This window comes from Glycine soja, chromosome 3 (assembly GCF_004193775.1).
Source record: "Glycine soja cultivar W05 chromosome 3, ASM419377v2, whole genome shotgun sequence".
Classification (NCBI taxonomy): domain Eukaryota; kingdom Viridiplantae; phylum Streptophyta; class Magnoliopsida; order Fabales; family Fabaceae; genus Glycine; species Glycine soja.
In genome coordinates, this window is record NC_041004.1 from 46,909,360 (window position 1) to 46,934,540 (window position 25,181).

Here is a 25,181-nt window from a genome sequence, read left to right on the forward strand (position 1 = left end):
GGGCGGATGTTTTTATCCTCTGAGTGCAGCAATTTGCTGTACTCGGCTTTGTCAAACGAGAACCTTCTGTTGCTCTCCGCAAATTGCGGCAACTGTGGCGGCATTTTGTTATACCTGCACTCCGAGTAAACTCAATACAACTCGTGCATGATTAAGAAATACCATAGTGGTGCCATTCCAGTGTGGGCTTCATTTGTTTTTATGTTGTTTTGTTTTTGTGCGCGTCATTTTGTCATCCAGATGTGTTGTTGAAAGGTGCCTGCAATGTGTTTGATGGACAAACCAATCCAAATGTGTTGTTGGAAGATGCACCCAAGGTGCTTGAAGGATATATTTAATATCATGACTATTGATCATGTTGTGCGAGTTATGATGTTCCTTATTTTATCAATTTTGTTCATTTAATTTTAGTCAAAATCTGCCCTTGTGTTCTTGATTTTCATACTATGTTCATGTGCAAATCTGAAAAAATAATGTGTTTGATCCATTTGATTTGATGCGGTGGAGATCAGAAGCAAAGAAAGGAAGGAAGGGGCTGAGGACATTTTTGAACAAAAAATCATTAAAAACCCATGTGTCAGTCACATGCATATATCTGTTAACAGAGTTAAAAGAAGGTTTGGGGGTGAGGGATAGTTGCTGTTGTGAGAGTAAAAAAAATTTGGGGACTGTGTAGGTTGAAAAAAAGGAAGGGGTATCAAGTGTAATATGAGTAAACCACAGGGGTGATCAATGTAATTTACTTTAGAAAATATGTCCCAAGGGTGATAATCTTCGTAACTTATTTTGAAAAAATAATCTCCGGTATTCTAGCTTGAAAACGAAGGAAATTTGAAGCATTGCCTGATTATCTGAAGGAGTCCACCCCCACCTTGGCACCGGAGTTGAACCCATTTCCAGCAAAATGGTTTTATGACCACTCTCACACCAAGATACATGCCATGTACCCCTCATTCCCCGTCTAAAACTTAGCAAAACGTGGAAACTAAACAATTCTTTCCCCTTCCCCCTCGGCCAGACATGCTTTTACAGAACCTCTTAGAAGTGAAGAAATGTTATTAAGAATTCTCACAACAAATACTTTCATTAATTCATTCACATAATCTATGAAAAAATATGCTAAGTCGCAAGGATAAACCATCCACATAACTTACAAGGTGTAGCTAAAAATAGAGACATGTACATTCTCACATGACTGACTATCCATAATCCAATAACACTTACAGGGCCTGATCGACTTCTCCACAAACACTTCTAAAAGAAAAAATATCGAAAAAAAATTAAATAAGTTTCTTTCATAAGCTAAAAGTAACTTATGCACAAGATAAAAATAAGTTTTAGGCAGCCTAATAAGAGAGAACTTTCTAGAAATAGTTTATGCACAAGCAAATTTTAACTCTTGGAGAAGACATATTTCATTTTATTATTATTTTCTTCTCTTATAAGTTTACAGAGAAGTTTATCTAAATACGGCCATAACATGCTCTTCTACATAAATGGGTTAGTCAGCCATATACCAAGAGAAGGACTATGAACAAAAATCCTAAGGCTATATTTGGACAGATACAAACGGATAGAATTATTTAGAATAGGACAGGACGAAATATCCTTCAATCTTGGGAAGTATGGAATGGAAATTGGAACCAATTTTATTCCATTCCATCCCTTGTATAACCCATTTCATTGTACTCACTTTTATAGATTAGATACCCAAACACCTGAGCAAGTAAAACAGGACAATCAACAATCCCCATAAGCTCCCTACATATATCCACAATTCCACACCCCAACTTAAAGTTAAAAGTTAAAACAACGAATGAAGTAAACAGTGGCCAAAATAATAAGAGAAGCAAACCAAGATTTAATAAACAATTGGCTGAAACATCAGGACAAAAAAACCAACAGACAAAATCCCTTCAGTTTTTCCCCAATTAAACAGTATGCATATAAAAATATTCAACAACAGCGGCAATAGCACAATCATAAGGACACAAAAATGGCATGGCATAAGATGAGAATCAGAAATATCTGCGGGTTATTGAAATAATAGTGCACAATTATAAAACGAAATCCAACACGGAGAGTTGCAGACAAGCAGATAACGAAATATTGCTAGAGACAGATATGATGATGATATTATATGAATGATAATTGAGGGCGAGAGAGGGATTAGATTTTATCAATATCCTCATCCTCGAACTCGATGTAGTCGTTGGCGGTGGCGTCGTCCTCCTCGTCCAAGCCGGCGCCGATGCCCTCGTTGAGGCGAGTGGTATCGGGGAGCTCGCCGTAGGCCTTGAGGAGCCTGGCCTCGTCGGGCATGTACTTGAGGATGACGTCAGCCTTGTCGTCCTGGTAGTCCCTGAGTCCAACCAGGATGATGTCTCCGGCGGCGATCCACACCTTCTTGTGCATCTTCCCGCGGATGTGGCAGAGCCTCTTCGTCCCGTCGATGCACATCGCCTCGCACCGCCCGTTCCCCAGCATCCGGAGCACCTGCGCGTACTCCTGCCCGTCCTCCTTGAACACCAGCTCCCGCTTCTCGTCGTCCGCCTCGTTCTTTCCCCTCTTCCTGTTCTTACCTCCCTTTCCCTTGTTCTTCGGCATCCTCAATCAAACCCTAACCCTAACCCTATTCTCTTCTTATCCCTCACTCTCTCTCTCTGCTCAACACAACACAACACAACACAACACAGATTCTAATAACTTCACTGCCGTGTTGTGTTTTGGGTTTTTATCTAACCCAACCCTATTGCATACCTTTTATATAATTTCCTCAAACGTCGGTTTCCTGATTCCTCTCCACTCTATGTAATATGTATACACGCCCAGCGTGCTAATTTATTAAGGCAATACGTATTATACTACTATCTATAATTTCCTTTATATTATTCATTTTATAGTTTAATTTTTATATGCAATCAATATAAAAAATATTTACACTTTCAACTACTAAAAATTGTATTCACAAAAAAAAACTACTAAAAATTGTAATAAATACTACTTATGACTTTTAGGTAATTATTATTGTAAAATTTAATTTAACAAGCTTATTACACATTCCAATTTATGTTTACCCCATTGAATTATTTGCTAATTAATTTAACCTTGCTTCTTTTTCATAATTCCATCGTCAATGAATTTATCTAAAGATATTAATGTAGATTAATAGGCATAAGCTAAAATTTTAAGCTCAGTTATTAAAACCCAGCGTTTCAGCCCAATTTATAAAACCTTCATGCTTTTCAGCCCAGACATTTTAGTTGTCAAACATTACACATTCCCAAGAATAAATATGAATTACTACTAGTTTTCATATCATATAAACTGTAAATTCATTTGTATTGATTCCTTTATGATTGTATTCTGTATGAAAAAGTTGTTATTTTTTAAAGAGTTTAATTTTAATGCATAAGTTAGCGTAAAAAGCTTTACATGATTAGAAATCATGATAGACATAATTTTTAAAGTAATTAAAAAAAATATCAATGACAATTATAATTAGATAACAATATAAAAATTCTTTAGATTGTAATAGATAAAATATTTTCTCTTTCCTGTTATTGTTTTTCTATTCAGAATAACATGCGAATAATAAATAAAAAGTTCTGCTCAAGTTAATTAAATTCCAAAAAGAAAGCAATACAAGGCATTTTCGCATTTGAAAAAGTCATTATTCCGAGGGAAAGATTATAAGGAGATATATCTCGAACTTATTCATTCTTTGATTATCGCATGCATTCAATGATTAAGAACTGGATTCCAATTCCACATCCCAGCAAAATTCCAATTTTTCATTCCTTTTCCTCTTTAGCAAGAGTTGGAATAGGATTTATGTCCATCGATGCGAAGTGAACCGCTACAATTACTTTGGTTATACTTATATATTTAAGACTCACTCATTCCACTCAATCATACACCTTGTTCAAATACAAATTTTACCACCTGCTCCTTTTTTTTTTTTTTGAAGACCACCACATGCTCTTCACCATATCATATATGCGATTTACTTTTGAAACGTTCTCGACTCTAAATACGTGTTTAAATTAATTTATTTAGAAATGTTTTTTTCTAAAAAAAATACGAATCATTTTTATCGTAAAAAAATCATTACCCTACAAGCACCAGAAATTCGCGTTCAATCACTTTTATCAATCTCACAACCAGCAACGATGGAATGATTATGCAACAGAATCCCAACTTAAGAATTTAAAATTGCCAGAGAAGTTAAGTTCGGTAGAGGAATAACTATTAACCGTTTGTCCTTTAAATACCACCAATTCACACTTGATTCCTTTTCTGACCTTGTCAAACATAATTCAAGAAAATTAATCTTAACGTATGTTACTATGTTTGGTTTGTAGAAAAAAAATAGTACACAAATGATTTCTAAGTACAAGAGAAGATAAGAAGATACAAACCCTTAATTTGACTAGGAAAAAATGATATAATTAACTTATTAGATCTGCAAGGAATAAGCAAACAAATAAATTAACGTATAATTATACCCTTTTAATAGACAAAATAAAATTACCAAACCCAAGAATTCAAACTAACAATAATATAATCAACATCGCCGACAAACTTTGGAGAGAAAAAAATATTCTCCTTCAAACCCCAAATTAGAATGGATACGAAAATGAGAATAAAAATACTTTTATCCTCTTTTTTCCCCCTTCCTTCCTTCCTTCCCCTCCCCTCCATTAGTCCATTCCATTCCTTTCCAGCCAAACACCATATAAGAAATGATATGCCATTGTACACATACACAATACACCTAAAACGTTTAAAAATTATACATGCACTTCAGAAATCTATATCTAGCGCTATTCCTAGGGTAGATAATTGACCTAATGTGATAAAGCTTACGTTTTCGGTTGTTAAAATGAAACCACCAAAGAAACGATAAACGTCCTTCCTGTAGCTACTCAAACTCTTGTAAATGTAAGTGAAAGAAAAAAGTAAGGTCCCGAAAATTCATTTGATCTCACATCCAGCACTAACCACCTAGTGCACATTGCCTGAATATTAGTTAAGATTACAGCAGGTTATCGGAAAATGAGACACATTGCCCAAAAAAAGTCAGAGCTACCAACTAGAAGAAAAGGTTTACACATATAAATCCCAGTCAGTGTCTGATGGTGAGCTCAGCTCTAAGGTGGAGTGCACCATTGATAAAGTAAAGACTATCTTCAGCCATGAACGTTGTCCATGGAATTGCAAACAAGTTTCTATACCCAACGGCCTTTCCCCCAGTGAATACATAATTGCCTTTGTACTTGCTAACAAATTCCTCTGTTGGTCTTGACTTCGCAGCAAATTCATAGTCAACGGCAAAGCTAACAGAGCCCTTTTCCTGCATTCCTAAAAACAGGCCAAAGCAATGGAAAGAGCTCTGTTGGTCCATGTTGCAATGTGCTGATAAGAAAAACCCTTGTCCGCCTAAATGGAATGCCTGCGAATATACTCGGCCAGATGGGAACAAATTGGCACATTCCTCCCGCTTCAGATCCAAGTAAACCACACACTGCTGCCGGGGAAGTTCAAATTCCACCACCTTAACAGGGCGATACTTGTATGCCCGCTCCACAAAAAGTCGATTGAAGGAAGCAGACTCAGCAGCTAGTATCCGCTGGCGGTGTGGAGCCTCAGCCTTGAAAAAGAGGGCTTCGAGTACAAGCTTGGATGCAACATCATGGTCAAAGTCATTGCAGGTTAAGACCTTCTTAAGTTTTCGACAGGTCATGTAAGGGAAGCGAATTAAACGGGCAAGTCGTGTACCCAGGACTTCTCTTCTCTCTTCTAGTTTCGGGTACTGTGTTCGAACCCACTTCAACACAAAGTCATATACCGCATCCTCTGATGCAACCTGAAGTTCGTCACTAGACAATATTGCTTCTATTCCAGCTAGAGGCAAGCCCATAACCTCTTCCTGGAACCTGGTCATGGTCATATGTGAAACTTATTAGCGTTCAAAAGGAAAAAAATTGCATTTGAGATTACAAAAATAAAGAAGCCAAGAGTAGCAACAAGTGCTTTTCTAAAGAGTAAAATGTCATAGATTCAAAAACAATAATGCAAAGAGCATCTATGAGTACATCAACTCCTTATAAAACACCATATGAATATTCTATTCTTTAATGCAGCATACAATACTAATATAAATTTGTTATCTACTTTATCAGTTACATGATAATGCAAAGATGCCAAAATATTAACAACAAACTTTCTTTCATGGTATGCTATAATTATATAAAAGCCAACTTAAGAAGTTTATGACATGTGAACTTGATTAACAAAGGGTATCAGCCATCGACAAAAATGCTCTTTACAAGGGTTCCAACAATCAGATACAGCTGAACATGAGCACAAGAAAAATTATTCTCAGAACAAGAATGCAATACAGCGGATACAACTGATTTCAAACTTCAGTGTCACCAGCTTCCAAAGAAGGTGGAAGAGAAAGTATACATCCCAAGTAATATGAACAAGAAAACAGAAAAAGGCATACAAGAGTTCATACTGCATGAAATGTAGACAAAAAAAAAAAACAATTTATAATGCATGAAATCTAGACCATGTAAACAAGTTACAAAAAAGTGGAAAAACCTACTTTGTTATATCTTTGTATCGACTGGCAAGATACTGCTTTGCTGCATCAGTCAATGGTTGAACTGCATCAGCCATTAAGACAGTAGAAGGAAGCTCAAGGTAAAGCAATGCAGACTCAGGTGTCATAGGTATATTCCGCAATAATCGGCTACAGTATCTCATACAGGAAGCAACTTCAAATTTGTCAGCAGCCATCAACACATCCAATAAAGCAGGGGGTGAAGTAATGCTCAAGGTATTACTATACATGAAATTCAGAAGCTCCATAAGAGCAGCTTCCTCTGTAACATGCAAAGGAAGCATGACATTTGTAAGGCAACAATTAGAGGAAAAGCTAAAATTAATAAATCTCATAAAGCAAATAATCTAAAAAGCTTTTTATGTATGTTAATACCAGAAGCATTAATTCTTAGGGCAACATGCCTCTGCTCCGACTCCCTCATTCCATTTGAAAAAAGCTGCAAAATAAACACAACTAAGCAAACACATTTTTAGCAGAAATTTTCAAATCTAACCAATAAAAAATAGACATCTACCTTGTAGAAGAAAGGACTTTTAGCAGCCAAGATAGGAGAACTGATGTGTAGTGTTCTAACTCTCACAACTGCAGAGCAATCCATATTCCAATTTGAATCATTGCTATTTGCCGCCTCATCACCTATGTTAATGATAATCAACTCAAATCATTGAGAAGAACTGGCAACTTCAGGAAAAGATATGTTTTATTCTTGCAAGCAAAAGGAGAATGTTCTATTTATATCATTGTGTTTCCTTATCAAGTACGTAACTTTCTTTACAAACTAACTTCTGTTTTCAAAGAGATGCTTGTTTAAAGCATACTGATCTTCTAGATTCAAGAATTTCATTGAGAAAACACATGGCTTTCGGACCCAATGGAAATCAGCCAATCAGGGACTCAATAAACAGCAACAGATGCAACCAATAAATAAAAATAAAAATAAAAAGATTGGAGAGGAGGGCGGAATAAATAGTACTGTAAAAGTTTATCGAATTGCGAATTGATAACTTATCATCCGATTTTGATAACCATGGTACAGTATATCTTAAAAAACTATAATTGACAAACTAGGTTTAAGATTTTCTTTTAATATTCAAATACCTGAAGGGGGTTCTTCAACCATTGCAACCGCATCTTCATCTTGATTCTCGGTGGGTACAAAATCATCCATATCAGGCTGATTCCCGTTCAAAATTTGCTCGTCAGGCAATAAAGTAAGATCAACAACTGCAAGCGAAAGAGAGCATATATTATGTAAGGCATGGAAAAATAGGTGTGCGCATATAGATCCAATCTAATCTAATATGCACAATGAAGCACTTTATTGGCAAAAATCCATACACAGAATCAAGATTTGCAATTGATTTATTGAAAACCTATTCATAAGGCTTATGCAAATAAAAAAAATCAGACCCACAAAAAAGCATTAAAAAATCCCCTTTGTCGCTCTCAACTCAATTGAAATATTTCTCAAAATTCATGAATCACCAAAAAAATGAAGTAATGATACATGATTATTGTTCATTTTACTTTCAGATTCGAGAGCACTGTGGCTGGGTTCCTTGACAACCAAAGTGAAGAAGGGTTTTATTCGGGTGTTGCATTGGGGCCCTGGTTTTACTCTTAGGTACTGGTAACTTGGATGAGTTGCCATTTGTCAAACACTTAACAGTGGTTGATTTTTACCCTCAAGCGTTACAAACAGCCAATGAATATTTGACAGATAATCAACAACCGGCCAGTCCGGTAGCACATTGTGTTACCAAACAACCAATGAATATTTGACTACCAACCAACATGCCATAAGTTCGGTACCCATGAAAAAAACGGGCAACAAAATGAGTAATCAAGAGCAATTCAGCAACAAATATAAGTTTGTTAGCATTACATGTAAAAAGAAAATTGCCTTCTTAGAGTTTGAATGAATCCTGATATTTGACTGACAATATGGTGGTTTTTCATTTCAATTCACTCTATCTCTCATTCTCCTCTTGTCCAGAGAAAGAGTGAAAAAAGAAAAGGGTTCCACCTCCACCTGTGGAACACAATAATTATACTCCTTCCATTTCAAAATAAGTGAAGTTCAAATTAACTTTATTATTTATTCTCTGTCCCAGATTCCACCACACTAATTATTTATTTGGGGCAAAATTAGAATAAATTATGTAACGCTTCTTTAAAAACCTAAAATTTCACTTACAACAACAACAACAAGAAAGCCTTATCCCACTACACATATCATACTTAATATGAGAAAACAAAACAAAAATGATGTTAAAACGTACTTATTTTGAAATTGAAGGAGTATTTCATAACATACCCTACCCACTACTACCCATAAGAAGCTGAAACCCTATATGATTAAATAAGATAAACGACAAGAAAACACCATGCACATAATTTTCCAAAACCATCAAGGCCACGCTATCAACAACACCAAACAATTCTCTTAATCTCTTAATGTTGTTTTTTTTTTCTCTCTTTCCCTCATTTAGTTTGTGAAGAAATGAAAGGAAAAAAAACAGAAAAAGGAAAAGGGAAAAAAAAAATATACCGTTATCCTTCTTGATATCCTCGCGCCTCCTCTTGCGGTGGCGAGCCCAGTCGGCGATAGTGGTGCAACCGTCGGAATCGGGTCGGGCCTCGACGGGGTCCCCCATGATCTCGATTCGGAGGATCCTGTCGGAGAAATTACTGTCATTGAAAGCGAACCCGAAATCGGCGTCGGAAGAGGAAGCACTGCGAGAGTAATCGGAGGAGGAAGAGTCCATCACCGTTCCCGGGTCGAATAGATCCGAATTGAAATCTTTCATCCTCTAAAGCACACAACACAATCACCGCCCCCCTCCTACCTCTGCAACTGCAAGCAGAGAAAGGAAGAAGAAGAAGAACGCAAGCCCTATATGTCAATGAATGAATGGCGGTGAAATAAAAGAACAGAAGATGCTTCTATTTATTATTTTTGTTACGAAAACAGCATAAAAGCACAAGCTGTGAATTCTTGCGGTAAGCGCGATAAATAATTTAATTAAAGGGTTGGAACTTGGAATTAGTTAGTAATTAAAATTCCGTTTGATTTCGTTTTTTAGTTTTTGTTTGGTGCGATATTTGTTTGTTTCTTTTGTTAGCTCATGCTTTCCACCTTCTTAACTGAAATTATGTTTTTTAATTGAAAAATGTGAGTTGGGACGGTTTTTTTGAAACTGTAGGAAATTGGTGGAACATGAATGTGGCTCGGTGTGATTTTGTGGTTACCAATTCCTTATTACTTTCACTGTCATGAGGTTTTGCTTTTTTATAATGTTGTTGTGTAAAGTTGAGAAGGTGAGAATGACAAGATAATGGTTCTGTCATTTCTTTTTAAAGTAGTATTATCTATTATTTACAAAACTCACTTCCCATCATCTAAGCAGATAACTGTAAAGCTTCCATAATTTGACTTATTATTTCTTTGCCAAAAAATATCTAGCATTGTCTTTAGAAGTTGATATACATGCTGGTGTCTCGGAATTGATTTTATTTAGGATACTTTTGGTTACGAAAGAAAATAAAAGAAACAAAAAAAAAAACTAATAATATAAACTAGTTAAAGTTATTTGTGCGATCCATGATATAAGAGTTTTTTAATATTAAATCTAATTATTTAATTAAATTATATACTCGGAAAAAAAAAATAGTTAAATACTATTGAATCAAAGTAGTTAAAAATCAATTGTGCATGTTTTAAAAATTGGTCTTGATTTTTTTAATAGTCATGACAAATAAAACAACTATAAGAAAATTACTTTCTTTGAAATTTGAAAGAGATTTCAAGGGTGTATTGAATTAGAATTTTAAAAGACGATTTTCATGTGAATTTTAAAAATTATATAGAAATATTATGACTTATCATATATTTTTTATAAGACTTTTATGATAGTTTAGATTTTCTTAATAGTTAAATCAATATAATTTTTTAAATCTTTTAATAGTTAAATCGATTCTATCTTCGTGTCCTCTTGTACTAAAATCCTTCCTTTAATGGTATTTTCTTATTATTATTTTTGGATTTGAACAATAAATTTAAAATTATAAGTTGGTTTTGTGAGTTTAATTATTACAAATATTTCATGATAAATCTAATAATATGTTTAAATGGGATAGAAGAAGTGGTAAGAGTAAAAAATTTGTAAAATAATTATTGAGTTATGTGAATGACGAAATTAAGGATGACACTCACCAAAATATTATGTCGAGCATGTGTGAACATAATTAGTATAAGAAAATTATGGTACAGAGTAAGTATATTTGACATTTTTTTATTCCAAAAGAATAAGATAAACATATATGGCACACACACCTTGAAAAAAATTAAAGAGAGAAAGAGATATGTGTGATGAGAGAAAAGAAAATAAAAAAACCAATAAAAAAAAGTCTAGCAAAATCTCAAGAATTTTGGTGAGATTGTTTGATAGGTATTTTATACTAAAAAGTCTAATGAAATTCATCGAAATCTTTCCTAAAAAATAATTCATCTAAATTTGTATATTTTTTAATACAAGAATACTTTTTATAAGTTATAAAAAATTCTAATTGAATACTATCAGATTTTATTGCTCTTGTTAAAAATTCTTTAAAATCTTAAATAATAACACGAGATTTATTTATACCATTTAAAAAACCTTTTAAAAATTTTAATTCAATACACCCCATAAAATATGAAGGAGTTAATGACAGTCTCTGGGTATATAAATCTTAATACACAATTTACTTTCGGATATCACTTTTTGTTCAAGAACATATTTACTCATTTTATAATGATGAATCTAGAATTATTGCAAAATTCAATAAATTGATCAATGTTTCTTAGTAACATAAATGATATTCCTACTTTAAGTTTCAACTAATGATTAACCTAAAGTAGAAATTGCATTAAAAAATTAACTGGTGTGAACATTATTAGGTCTATATAATACATAATGATTTGAAAAAAGACTATCCAAACTTAAATATGTATTTTTTTTTCCTTCCGACAATAAGGACAATATGTGAAAGAAAACTCATACCCTAAACTCTAACTTGTAGCATCCATTGGTTGCTTGTGTTTGATTTCATGGCTCATCTTTTTTTGCACCCCAACTACAACAGATCTATGAGAAAGTGTGGTTATCATTTTTTTCTCATACATAACTTTGTACCATTTTGAAAGAAATTTTTTTTTACTAATGATTTATATCACATCTCCTACATATGGTTTTCATTTAAATATTGCAAGCAAAGAGATTCAACTTAAAAGTATGAGTTATGTATTGTTATACTTTTCATCATATTAAGATGAGATAATAAAGAGTTTAATAAAATTTAAGGTTTTGTAACATTTTATAAACCTTAATGGCAAAGAATTTAGTAAAATTGAATGGTTATATCAAGATAATAAAGATGCACGCATTTAAGACTTGATTGATACATATTATGAATTTAAAGACTTTAATAAAATTTATGATCATAATAAATTTAGATTGTTAATAAAGTCATTACAAAATTGATTATGAATATGAAAAAAAAGTGACAGAATAAATTTTTTTAATTTTAAAAATTTTTCCGTTGGGTATTAAAAAAGTTTAACATTGTGTTGAAAAATTATAAAAACATTACAAAAATTAATAGTCAAAAGCAAAATAAAATTGATATTATTTTATTTGGTAATAAATTACTCATTTTACACGGATTGAAAATGTTACTAAAAGGTTTTCTGAAGTTTCAAATAATAATAATAACTATACATATTACATGTCATCTTTAATCATATTTTTTAGAGGCAATTTAACATAGTGTATAAATGAATAAATATTATTATTATCAATCACAGTCAAAGTTTGGAATTTAAAGAGATTTTAGGTTTTAATCAAAGACTATGTATTATTATTATTATTATTATTATTATTATTATTATTATTATTATTATTATTATTAATGGCCTTAAATAATTAATGAACAAACATTTTTGTGTATATGGAGAAGATTCAAATATGAACATCCTTGATCTTTGTATGATCACTTCATGGTATGTTTAAATAACATTTTTGCGTGTTTTACAAAAAATTATAGTCAGTGACTTAAAAGTGGGAAAATATCGTGTTATATCCCTCATTGCAACGACAATTTCATATATTTAAATTCAATATCTTTAATAATTATATAAAATCATAAATATAAAATGTTGACCATAAAATCGTTAAATTAATTATAATAAATTTTTCATATAACTCTAAATATGCCTAACAATTGACCATAAAATAACTTGAAATATGAAAATAATTAAAGTTTCAAATAATAATAGTAATTGTACATTGTCATCTTTTAATCATAATTTTTTTAGCCAATTTAACGTAGTGTATAAATGAATAAATATTATTTTTATTATTATTAATCACAGTCAAAGTTTAGGATTTAAAGAGATTTTAGGTTTTAATCAAAGATTATATATTATTATTATTATTAATGGTCTTAAATAACCAATGAACAAACATTTTTGTGTATATGGAGAAGATTCGAATATGAATATCCTTGATTGGTCACTTGATGGTATGTTTAAATGACATTTTTGTGTGTTTTATAAAAATTATAGTTAGTGACCTAATAGAGGAAAAATATCATTATATCCCTTAGTGCAACGATAATTTCATAAATTTAAATTTAATTTCTTTAATAATTATATAAAATCATAAATATAAAATGCTGACCATAAAACCGTTAAATTAATTATAAAATATATATATATATATATATATATATATATAACTCTAAATATGTCTAATAATTGACCATAAAATAACTTGAAATATGAAAATAATTTTAAATATGTCTTATACCATTTGGCAAAATATATAATAATAACCTATCCCATTTACTTACTATGTTCACTTACAAAATACATCATCACCATCACTTTGGATTGAGTGTGAGAATCCATCATGGACAATGAATATGAAATTTCAATTTCAGATTAAGAGTAAGATCCATCATAGGTATCAGATATTGAATTTCAACACATCATTAATCATAAAATCTCATTTCAAAATTGTCGTGTCCAACATAATGAACATGAACTTCATGATTTCCATTAAGTTTGTAAAATCCATAAATTTTTTCCAAAGTAAACATTAATATCAAGTATTTTTATGACTTCAACTTCTATCGATTTTTTCAACATCCTTCAATTATGCATGGCCAACATCAATTTTTTGACACAAAAATCTACCTAAACACAAAATTTCCTAAAAAAAATATATTAACTAAATAAATTGAATAAACCTAATTGGAGGAACAAAAAAAAACTCAATACCTCTCTAGGAACCAAATGGATAAATTATAACAATTTGTTATCATTAAAGTTGACAACATATTTGTTACTTTTCATTACTTGATAGATGATCATATTGTGATGTTTTATTACCTAGGAGAAAATAATTTTCATATTATGATATTTGGTATGGAATTATTTGAAATTATTTATCCATTTGGATTTCTTGCAATTATATTAATTGATAGAAGTTTTGATTTCTTTGCTTGCTTAAGTAATTTATGTAACATCGTAAACTAGTTTAACCATCATCATTTATTAATCAAGAAATAACTCCATGTGGATTCAACCTATAGGTTGAAGATCACAGTGTTCCTGAAATATGAAAGGGGGATCAGAAAAAGATCCATTGAGAATGGCAAAGGTAATAAGCTTGTTTGCAGCTTCTGTGGAATGGATCCCATCCCAACTGACATAGTTGTAGGGATCATTACAGGTTGTAGCTGTCATTATGCTTCCATTTATCTCTTTGGTATTGCCGCAAGAAACTTTTGGATCGAAGTTGTAGTCACCCCCTCCGTATCCACAACACGCTTTTGTACCATATTGAAGCCCTATTTCGTGAAAAGAAAATAAATAACAAACATAATAAAAATATTTTAGTCATATATAATAGCCAAAAGTGCGTCATAAAAATATCGTTCTAATATCTCAATTAAGTTTCTAAATAATATCAAATTAGAAATTTCTCTAATAAGTGAGAATCAACTTTGCAGTCTTAAAAGTATTAATTAAAATATCCAATTAACGAATTAGATAAAAATAAACCATGGAAAACCAAATTGAGAGATAATGTATTTTGGGATCATAATTCTTATTATTAAACAAGGACAGATATTAGTGTTTGAACCATGAGAAGTGGGATGTTGGAAAAGCTCCAACAAGACAGAATGGGTGTCCACATAGATGACAGAAGCATCAGAAAGACTTTCTCTGGTTTGCTTCAATGTCTCTTTCAACATGTTATTATAGTTCAGTACCGCATTGTTGTAAGAAATCAAACATCCAAAATCATCAATGTTTGAACTATCATGAGGAAACTCCACCAAGAATGCAGGGTAACACCCAACTGGTGCAAGATTAAGAACCATAAATGTACGTCCTCCAAGATTATATAGCTCCTACAAATTTCATTAACCACAAACCAAATTAATAACATTTTTTTTTTGTTTATGTAATTATCAATACTATATTTGAGTTGATGTTAACTGTTAAGGTAATCTCACCTTAATGGTGGCAACAATTTGTGAAACAACTTGAGGGAGGTACTCTTGTACTCCACCTACGCCAATGACTGCTAAGTTGAAAGTAAAATCATTTTGGCCAATGTAGAATGTGTAAAGAGAATTTCCAAATATGTCTGATGAAGGAAGTTTGATTCCTGAGGAACAATAAAAAAAAATAAACTAATACACAACTAAAGAAATGAAAAAACATTTTTTTAGCTAGTACACCATGCCTAATGACATGTGTGATCTTTGTAATCAACCTCATGTAGTAAGATAAAATTTTATTATTTTGGTTTTCTATAAATGTATATAAGAAAAGATTAAAATGGGAACAAGGGAGTTAGTGCATATTATACCTTGCTCAACTTTTTCCTCAACTTTGGTTTTGAATTGCTTCATTTGGTTGAGTTGGATAGCAAGGGAAAAAGGACTGATACCAGTGACAAACAAAGAAGTATTAGGCATAAGCACGGTGGATGCCATTGTAGCATAGTTGGCCCCATGTTTATAATCAGATCCAATTGATTGCAGATATGGACTCAAAAATGGCAATCCAAGAGCTTGAGCTGCCAAATAAAAGCAATATAACTTATCTAAATTACTATTGTTGCTGAAATAGCTTTTCTTATTGCGGTGAATAAAGCAAATTATGTTTCTTTTATAGTTAAAATAAAAACACAAAATTGACAAGTTGTTTGACACATAACAACTCAAGCATTACAAAATGTCTTTAATCAATGCAATATATGAAAAATGAATGATGACATATATGAGATACATTGCCAACTTTAACCGTTGGTGGAGATAATTTGTGCTTCCTGTACCCTAAACAAAACAAAAAAAAAAACTAAAATTATGGATGTATAAGAAAGTAGTTTAGGTATTGCCAAAGACGTATTAAAAACTTTCTGTTACTTTTACAATTGATGTATAGAAGATATTGACTATCCATATCTTTAACAGCTATTTACAGCTAAGTGTCTTTGTCTTGGAAGGATAATTGCCACAAAAGGAAAGATACAACCGCAATAAAGGCAATGACTAAAGTGTTCCTATAATAAGATGAAAATGTAAGATATATGCAAAATAATCACAAATTAGGAGAATTTTACACAAATTTGTTAGATTTCTGCATTACAAATAGACCTTATGCCAGAAGATCAAGCACCAAATTTAACACATTGAGTTCTCAGTTTCTTTCTTTCCTGTTATATTCATTATTCTACTTATTTTAGTAGTTAGCACTCTGATATATAAATTAGAAGTAGAAGAAGTGACATTCACGAAACGCCAAATAGACAAAATAGGATCTCGTGATCTATCATGTCATGTGAACATTATATCTTAGTTTTTCTCTCTCTAAACATTCCAAACGTTTATAAGGTCTCACCTAATTAATTATTATAAAGATAGATACACAAGATTTTCATATGACATGTTCATTTGAAAACAACATAAGAGTTCTAAAATGTTAGTTAAATCTTGCTCAGTGTGTACTAAATGCATTTATAATAATTAAGGAATCCTTATGGCTCTATTGATGCTAAGAAAAAAAATAAAGAAAGAAAGAAAAATAGAAGCTAAAACATTCATTCAAATTAAATACTCCCTTGACTTTTTTCTACTTTGCGCTCCATAATATCCATATTCATGAGGAGAAATATCATATTTAATGCAAGTAATTAAGTAAATTCTCAACATAGTTAAAGTTAAAACATTAGGAAGCCTTATTGCCAAAGATGAATAAAGGTTGTTACTTACCAAGAAAATCAATAATGAGTCTTCCGTCTGAAGCCCTGCCTGCTGGTTTTTTAAAGTAAGTCATTCCATAAGGGCCAGACTCACCAGGAAAAGCAGCATAAAAACCACCTGTATCTGAATTTGAATCCCCAAAGTTGAAAATTGCCTTGAAATTACATTCACTGTGACTTAAACTGAACAAGCAAAGCAACACAATTGTGACAATGACAAAGAAATCGGCAGATACCTTTGGAATCATTTTTGAGAGCTTAAGGACTCTGTCATGCAAAGGCAATACTACTATATATGAAAAAAGTCATGGCAACCTTTCTTTCTTCCTGTTTATATTCGTAACAGCAATAATGTATGCCAATATTTGCTAATCATCCAACACATGGCAGATGGGCTATATACATTTTTTGGACGGTGTTGGAACTATATATGTAGATTACGTAACCACTTTAAACGAGTAATTGTAGTTGTAAAGTGTTGATGCATAGTTGACACCATTCCACATGTATAACATGCTATAAGCTGGTAGAGTGGAAAAAAGGAAGACACGTCTAAAATTTGCTCGCTTTGTAACTTCTATTTAATTTTAATTATTAATAATAGATATTCCAAGTCCATTTTATCCCAAAAAATATGTAATGAAAATGTGACAAAAGGTATGAACGAAAATTAAAATGCCATTTTTTTATGACTTTGATTTCATAATTAAAAGGTATATCAATGGCATTTCATTTCATTCCACCAGTTCACTTATGCTAATGTTGACTTATTAAAAATCACAACGCATATAAGCCATCTACAATGCACATAAATGACAAAAATAAAAAATGAGCAGTATAGTATCCTTATGATGAGTTTGTACCTAGGTGGTCATGTTCAAATATGGAAAATCATCTGTTAGTATTAAAACCCTAAAGAGCACGAAAATAATGCAATAATTAATTCTAAACATTTTTTTGGAAAAAGGATATTTTTTAAAAATAAAATAAAAGAGAGGTATATCAATAAAGGTGGGAGGTGTAAATAACAATTGCCTAAACGTAATCCTTTTAGTAAAGGAGTGAATCCGATCCAACTCATTTTTCATTACATTATGGAAAACTCATTTTGGAATGTAATTTGTATTTTGTAATCAACTTTTCATAATATAATGAAAAGTGCAGAAAACAACAGTGGTATGGAGGAAGCAAAAACCCTAAAGTAAACCAGGCTAAACAAATTGGACTAGCCCAAACAACCCTAATGGTTCTAAAATAAACCAGGCTAAACAATTTGGACTATGGCTCATATGGCTTTCTGAATCCTAGTAGGCTAACTAGTAGCGGAAAATCGCATCACCGCCGTCAATTGCGACAGCAAATCAACGGCAGCACTTGCTCGTGACGATGGCGACACTTCATTATGCCCACACACTCACATGCCTCCTTTCAATTTGTCAGAACTCCTACCCATCTCAGTATCTCACGCCTTCTCTATTTTGGATTATAACAGGTATGCCTCTCTCTCTCTATTTAATTTAACTCTTCTAAAAGAAATATTTAAGAAAATGCATTAATAGTTTATTTTATAAATTATTATATACATGTATATATAAGTGTATTTTGTTTTTTTTAAGTGTATTTACTTTAAAAAAAGTTGAGTCCTTTATGTTTACCAATGTGACTGAGCATGCAAGATGAAGTTGAGATATTCAAAGTTTTCTGACTTGAGGTCGAATTTAATAAAGTCTTATCACCCTTAGGCCTTAATAATTATAATTATAATTTAAATGAATTTGAATCAGGGGTGGACCTACGTTGGTCCTTGTGGCCTTGCCCCCTAACTTTTTTCTTAAAAAAATATTTTATGTATTATTTTACAATTAGAATAATTATTTTAATTTTGAGATGAATATAATTTCATTTAATTATCTTTTATCTCTTTTTTAAAAGTATAATTTTTCACTTTTAATAATTTTGTTTTTATAATTCATTATTTATATTTTAAATACTAACCGTTGCAATCAAACAATTTTATTTGCATTTCCTTTATACTTATTTAATTATAATTTATTTGAAAATTAAAGACTATTTATTAAATTTTACCAAATGAGCAGTTGACAAATACTGTATAAAAATTTGACAGTTTGAGTTCTGAGTCACAAATAAATGTTTTATTTTTTTAACATTATTCTTCATATGTTTTTTTACCCCACATGATATGTTGCCTGTAGATTTTGGAGAAGCAACCCAAATATTATTTTTTATTATCATAATAAATATCATTTTATTGCTATGAATTAAATGAAGGTTCTTAATGGCATGTGAGATTTAAAAAATCTGTAAATTTGGTTTAATTTTAAATTATTTATATATTTATTTTAATTATTATATTTTAAATAATTAAACATTTTTTAATAATATTTTAAATGAGTATGTTAGATTTAAGATTTGATTGGATCAAAGTAAATTAAATAAATTAAAAATGAATCAAAATTATAATTTTTTTAAGCAAGCAAATTAAAAGATCTTTATTTTAAAAATAGAAAAATCAAAATTAAAAATTAACCTAAATAAAAGACCCAAATTAAAAATTTACTGTTGTGTTTAAACGAGGAAAGAAAAAAAAGAAAAAAAAAATGAGTTTGACACTTTACAGCTTCGGCATTCAAATTTAACTAGTATCTTCAATTTTTATTTTCTCTGTTCTGGTATTTTAAGCCAAACACAACATTAACGGAGTGCATTTCTTTTAGTTCAGCCGAAAACGTGCTGAAGCAGCCAGCTAACCGTACGGGTTGAAGAAAGGTAGAAAGCTGGAAAGGTTTCCGTAACAGTAAAAAAAAAGTTTACTACTATTAATGGAGGTGGAGACAGCAAAACTAATATCCCCATGTGACGTCGGGAGTCACGCGTGGGTCACTTGAAAAATAGAAAACCTCTGTTTCATTTTTCTTTCCGCCATAAATTCTCATTTCTATATCTTTACCTTCCTTCTTATATATTAAAATAATAATTTAATTTATTAATATCAATAAAAATGATTGAATTAATTTATTTATTATAAATTTTAATTTTATTTTAAAATTAATAATATTAAATATTATAAGAGATAACTATTTTTTAAAATTCAACACATAAGTATGTATATGTTATTGATAACTTAATAAATACATTCACCTTTATAAGTATATATTATTAATAAATTTCACAATAATTTGAAATTAAAATTAAACTAATAATTTTCATAATTAAAGTTAATAAAATAATATATTTTATTTCTTATATATAAGATTTAAAAAATATTAAATATTTTTTATTTTAATCTTTCGATTCATTAGAGAGAAAAACTCTCATTAATATGAAGTTTGAGTAAAATATTTAAAGTTATTATATGTAAATTATAAAATATTTAATGAAAATAAAATGCTAGTATTATATTTAAATTATATATTCTTATTTAATATTCTAATCCTTATACTTACACCATTAATCAGATTTTAAATCTATAACAACTATTAGTGTTGTTTTTTACGTTTAACATCTATTAGTTTTGGATGAAAGAAAAGACTAGAAGATCTAAAGTAGTATTTCATACAAATGATGACTTTAAATTAGAGATAAAATAAATAAATATGAATTGTACGTATTTTTTATCTAGTTAGAAAGACAAAAGATAAAAGAGTTAACTTTTATAAAAAAAAAAGTTTAATTATTACTTCTGTCATTTTACTAATGTTATTTGGTGAATTAGTTTTCTCATTTCTTTATAAATGGATTAATATTTATATATTTAAATTATTTTATAATATCCTTCTATTACAAATCACGACGATTTAAATAACTTTAATATAATTATTTTATACCTTAAACAAACTTATCATCTTAACATATTATAATTAGATAATTATATATAACTTTTTATATTATCAGTGTCAATACATGACCTTTTTGTTTTGTTTATTTATTTATTAATTTGATATTCAATATTTAAAAAAACAAAAACTTAACACTCTAGTGCATCGCAGATCGTTCATATATATGCCATTTTCAATTTTATGATTGAACTTTCATTCTTATTTTTTCAATTTGTGATGTGAACACATTCATGCTGATGTAACATTCTAAAATATTAAAATATTAATATTTTTGTTATATATTAAATGTCAAATGATCGAACATATTAAAATTGCATAACTAAAATAATAAAAATATTTTTTAAAAAAAAAACAGAGAAACTAAATTTGCAAGATGATAATAAGAGAATTAAACGTACAATCAAGTCCAACAAAAATCCTTTATTTCTCTTTTTCTGTAATCTATAGTTGTTTCAAAAAAATGTTAATTTGATATTTAAAAATAAAATAAAAAATGTAACACTAATGTATTGCGAATCATTCATATGTATGCCATTTTCAATTTTATGGTTCAACTTTCATTCTTATTTTTCAATTTACATGTCAACACATTTATATTGATGTAACACTCCACTATATTGACATATTAATATTTTTGTTATATACTAAATGTCAAATTATCAAACAGATTAAAATTACATAATTAAAGCAATAAAAATTAATTTCACAAGAAAATAGAGGAACTAAATTTGTAAAATATCATAATAAGAGAATTAAACGTACAATCAAGCCCAACAACAATCCTTTATTTCTCTTTTTCTATAATCTATAGTTTTTTTTTTAAAAAAAAAAAAACTCTCTTCTTACTTTCATATTTCCAGCTTTATGAATCACTAATATAGGGTGTTACATATAGTTGTAAATTCATATATATATATATATATATATATATATATATATATATATATATATATATATATATTACATAATTATGTTTCTTTTTTGATACAAGAGCTGAAAAAAGCACAGAATCAAAATTATATTTGTTGTTAAAGTTTATTGTGGTTTTTACTTTTAATTATATTGTTGATTTGCATATGGATTAGAAGTTGCAGAATTGTAACCGTCTAAGGTAAAATGTGATTTATCAAATAAAGATTGACAAAATGAAACGAAAGAATGTAAGTTGATGTACGTGTTGCCACCGTTGTTACTATATTATTGTAACATTGTATAGTCATGGTTAAATTGATGTATGCAGATTGTGTGGGAGCTATACACCAACCAAGTTATCAAATCATTCTCAAGAGTACACCAATAAAGGATGACTTATGGAAAAACAATTGTTTCATTAATATGTTTTAATGTTTGCAAGAAACATCAACCACATAGAGTAAGGTGACAATCTGAGATGTCATGTGACAATTTTTGTTTATTTTTTTAAAATAGCACGTTACCGACATGGTTGGTCACAATTTTATTTTTCTTCAAAAAAACACACTAAAATTAACTACATAACTTAATAATTTTTCCTCTAAAAAAACTTAATACTTTTTTGCTAACGTGACAAAAATAATATCATTTTAGTAAAATGTTTTAAACCCTATAAAAACATATGACGTGAAAATAAAGCTGAAATGGCAAATATTGAAATTCAATTAATTTGAAATAATCGAAAGCATCACTTGTATTATATATGTTTTTCACTTAAAACGAATGCAAAAATCACTCCTATGATCCTATCAGGCTATCAGTCCTATGTACATTTGCAATGCGTCATCGATGAAGAGAGATTATTATATGTCTTGAAAATACAATTCGAAGAATACTATAAGGCATTTTCGTAAACGCACGCGCGCGCGCACACATATATATATATATATATAATATTCTACTGACAAATTAATTATTCATGCTACTTTTTTATTTGAAAAACGATTTTCATAAAAAAAATGTTTTTGAATGTTATTCGTAGAAAATATCATGACTCATAATATAACTAAGAATCAAACTATTTTATAGTAAGCATCTCATTTTCTAGGATAAAGTAACAAATATTAATGATAAACCAAGACCAATATTCCATACATATGCAAAATAAATCACGCATGTAATATTAACTGTAGAATTTTTATTATTAATGGATGAGAATGTTTATATTAACTTTAAAGGAGCTAAATCTACTATGAGAACAAAAACATACAAGTGAATAATGTGGATTTTATTATTTTGATACCGGATTTACTCATACATATTACATAACTAAAGATAAAAAAACAACTAAGAGCGTGGAATTCATATTTCTATATTCTAGCTTAATTTAAAAATTTAATCTCAATTGATTTTTATCAATTCTTTTCTTTTTACCAAACAGACCTTAAAAGATGTATATATTAAGTAAATAAATAAATATTTTTTTATTCTCTATATTTTTGTTTGTTCTTATCTTTAGTCTTTGATGTTTCATATTATTTAATTTAATTTTTGTATTTTATTGAAGACATATTTTTAGTCCCTCCTTATATATATATATTTTTCATAGATGATGTTAATTATTGGAAAATGAGTTATTATTAGTTATTGTTTTCATGCAACAACAATCTTTTCCCACATACACATTCCTTTTGTCTTGATTTTGAAGAACACGCTATCGATATAAATATCGATGGAAAACTATACGAACTCATAAATATGTAACATGAATTGTTAAAGGATGCAGGTGGAATGAAATACTTAAAAATTAGGGTCCAATGTGTTTAGGGAAAACATTTTAATGACTTTAAAAAAAAAATCCATGTCATTATAATTAACTTTAAAAATAAAAAAACTCACTATTAATTCTAACAGATAAAATTAATGTCTTATATGAAAATTATGTAAAGGGACTAAAAATATATATTTTTAAGTAAAATACAGAAATTAAATTGAATGATATGAAATTTCATAAATTAAAAAAATGAAAATATGAAGAATAAAAATATTTTTTCCTTAAATAAATAATATAAAAAATATGTAACTATTTTTGGTTGGTGTGTTTAGGCTTTGCTGGCAAATGCGGTCTCATATCATCGTGTAAAGGCGTGGCGGATTCTGAACTGTTGGATTAAGAACAGGAGTGGGTCCCCCGGTTTCATTTTCCAAAGGAGACACGTGTGAATGAGTTGGAATAAAATGTGCAAATCGGTTATTGGTGAGTCACCGGACATAAGACTTATTAGTAACTACTACAACACTATATTAGTCGTATTTATCAATGCAATTATAAGATTAACTTAATAATAAAAATAATAAAAAAAGAAATATATATATATATTTTTTTTGAGACTGTTATATATTCATGAACATTTAGAGAATCATATCAAATCCAAAGACACTATCTGTTTTTTTTTTTTTTTGCTCTACTGTCTGTTATTATACCATGAACACTTATTATTAGTAATATTATTTCAAATAGTACATGAAGTAGTTATATTCAATAATTTGTATAAAAAATTAGATGTTTGAAACTAGTTGAATAATAAAATAATTGTATTTGTATTTGTTTTTGTTTAAACACAAATACTTTTTTTTTACTGAAGGTAATATTGTCCATGCTAAAAAAAATTACTAAACGAAAAAATTAATTCTCTAAGTATATATTTGTATTTTTTTAATAATTTTTGTGGACTCATTTTGTACCCAAACTCCTTCAAGGATAATTGTTCTATCCATAACGAGTATTTAATGCAAAATTTAATTTCAGTTTATTTTTTTTTCTTTTGAACTCTTCTTATTTCTCTTTTAAGATGTTCTTTTTTTTATTAGTAAAAATCAAACTAGATGCTTGTAAGTTGTAACATATTTTTATGTTGACATTGAAAAAGTATGCATTTAACATTTTAATAAAAACAAGTATTTAATAGCTAGGAAGAGTATTAAAATAAGTGGGCCAATAAATTTTGACTTACTAGTAATATTTACCGCACCATATAAAACAACAAAACAAGGTATTTTAAGCACGGGGCAGTTAAAAATGTTACTAGGAGATTAGAAGTGTTTGTAAGTTGTAACACATTTTTTTATTACAATCTTTCTCATAAATTTTCTTTTATTATTATTAAAGTTTATTATAAATATAAAATTACGAGTAAAATTTATTAAATAAGGAGTAGATTCACATAATTTTGTAAAATTTAATTAATAATCGAGAGTTTGTTAATAAAAAATATAGCACATTTTTTAAATTTACTTTCTATTGTTCACTGAAATTTATTAAAAAATAATAATTAGCAAGTTTTCCTTCTTATTCAAACATTTTTTTTTTGTTTTTTTAATAAATAATAAAATATTTATTAAAAAAATATTAAAAATGTGTTACTAATATTTCTGAATCCTATAAAACAATCTAAGAAG

At 29.5% G+C, this 25,181-nt stretch overlaps 3 protein-coding genes across 4 annotated transcripts; all 3 read right to left on the reverse strand.

Moving 5' to 3' along the window:
• Nucleotides 1–1,896: 1,896 nt before the first annotated feature.
• On the reverse strand, nt 1,897–2,825 carry LOC114407777 (eukaryotic translation initiation factor 1A). The gene has a single exon (XM_028371016.1). It carries the CDS (start codon nt 2,605–2,607, stop codon nt 2,170–2,172), a length of 438 nt encoding a protein of 145 aa, XP_028226817.1. The 5' UTR covers nt 2,608–2,825; the 3' UTR covers nt 1,897–2,169.
• Nucleotides 2,826–4,943: 2,118 nt separating this feature from the next.
• LOC114407778 (BTB/POZ domain-containing protein POB1-like) lies at nt 4,944–9,607 on the reverse strand. The gene is made up of 6 exons (XM_028371017.1): nt 9,186–9,607; nt 7,733–7,858; nt 7,149–7,270; nt 7,007–7,070; nt 6,614–6,893; nt 4,944–5,939 (listed from the first exon to the last, which is right to left on the reverse strand). Exons 1-6 carry the CDS (start codon nt 9,442–9,444, stop codon nt 5,129–5,131), a joined length of 1,662 nt encoding a protein of 553 aa, XP_028226818.1. The 5' UTR covers nt 9,445–9,607; the 3' UTR covers nt 4,944–5,128.
• A 4,603-nt stretch (nt 9,608–14,210) lies between these two features.
• LOC114407779 (GDSL esterase/lipase At4g01130-like) lies at nt 14,211–17,278 on the reverse strand. 2 transcript variants are annotated; one of them, XM_028371018.1, is made up of 5 exons: nt 16,964–17,277; nt 15,559–15,768; nt 15,200–15,354; nt 14,824–15,094; nt 14,211–14,527 (listed from the first exon to the last, which is right to left on the reverse strand). In XM_028371018.1, the coding sequence occupies exons 1-5, from the start codon at nt 17,199–17,201 to the stop codon at nt 14,259–14,261; spliced, it is 1,143 nt and encodes a 380-aa protein (XP_028226819.1). In that variant the 5' UTR covers nt 17,202–17,277; the 3' UTR covers nt 14,211–14,258. The 2 variants fall into 2 exon arrangements, with proteins under 2 accessions (XP_028226819.1, XP_028226820.1); XM_028371019.1 differs by having other exon boundaries at nt 14,291–14,527; nt 14,954–15,094; nt 16,964–17,278.
• Between the last annotated feature and the right edge of the window lie 7,903 nt (nt 17,279–25,181).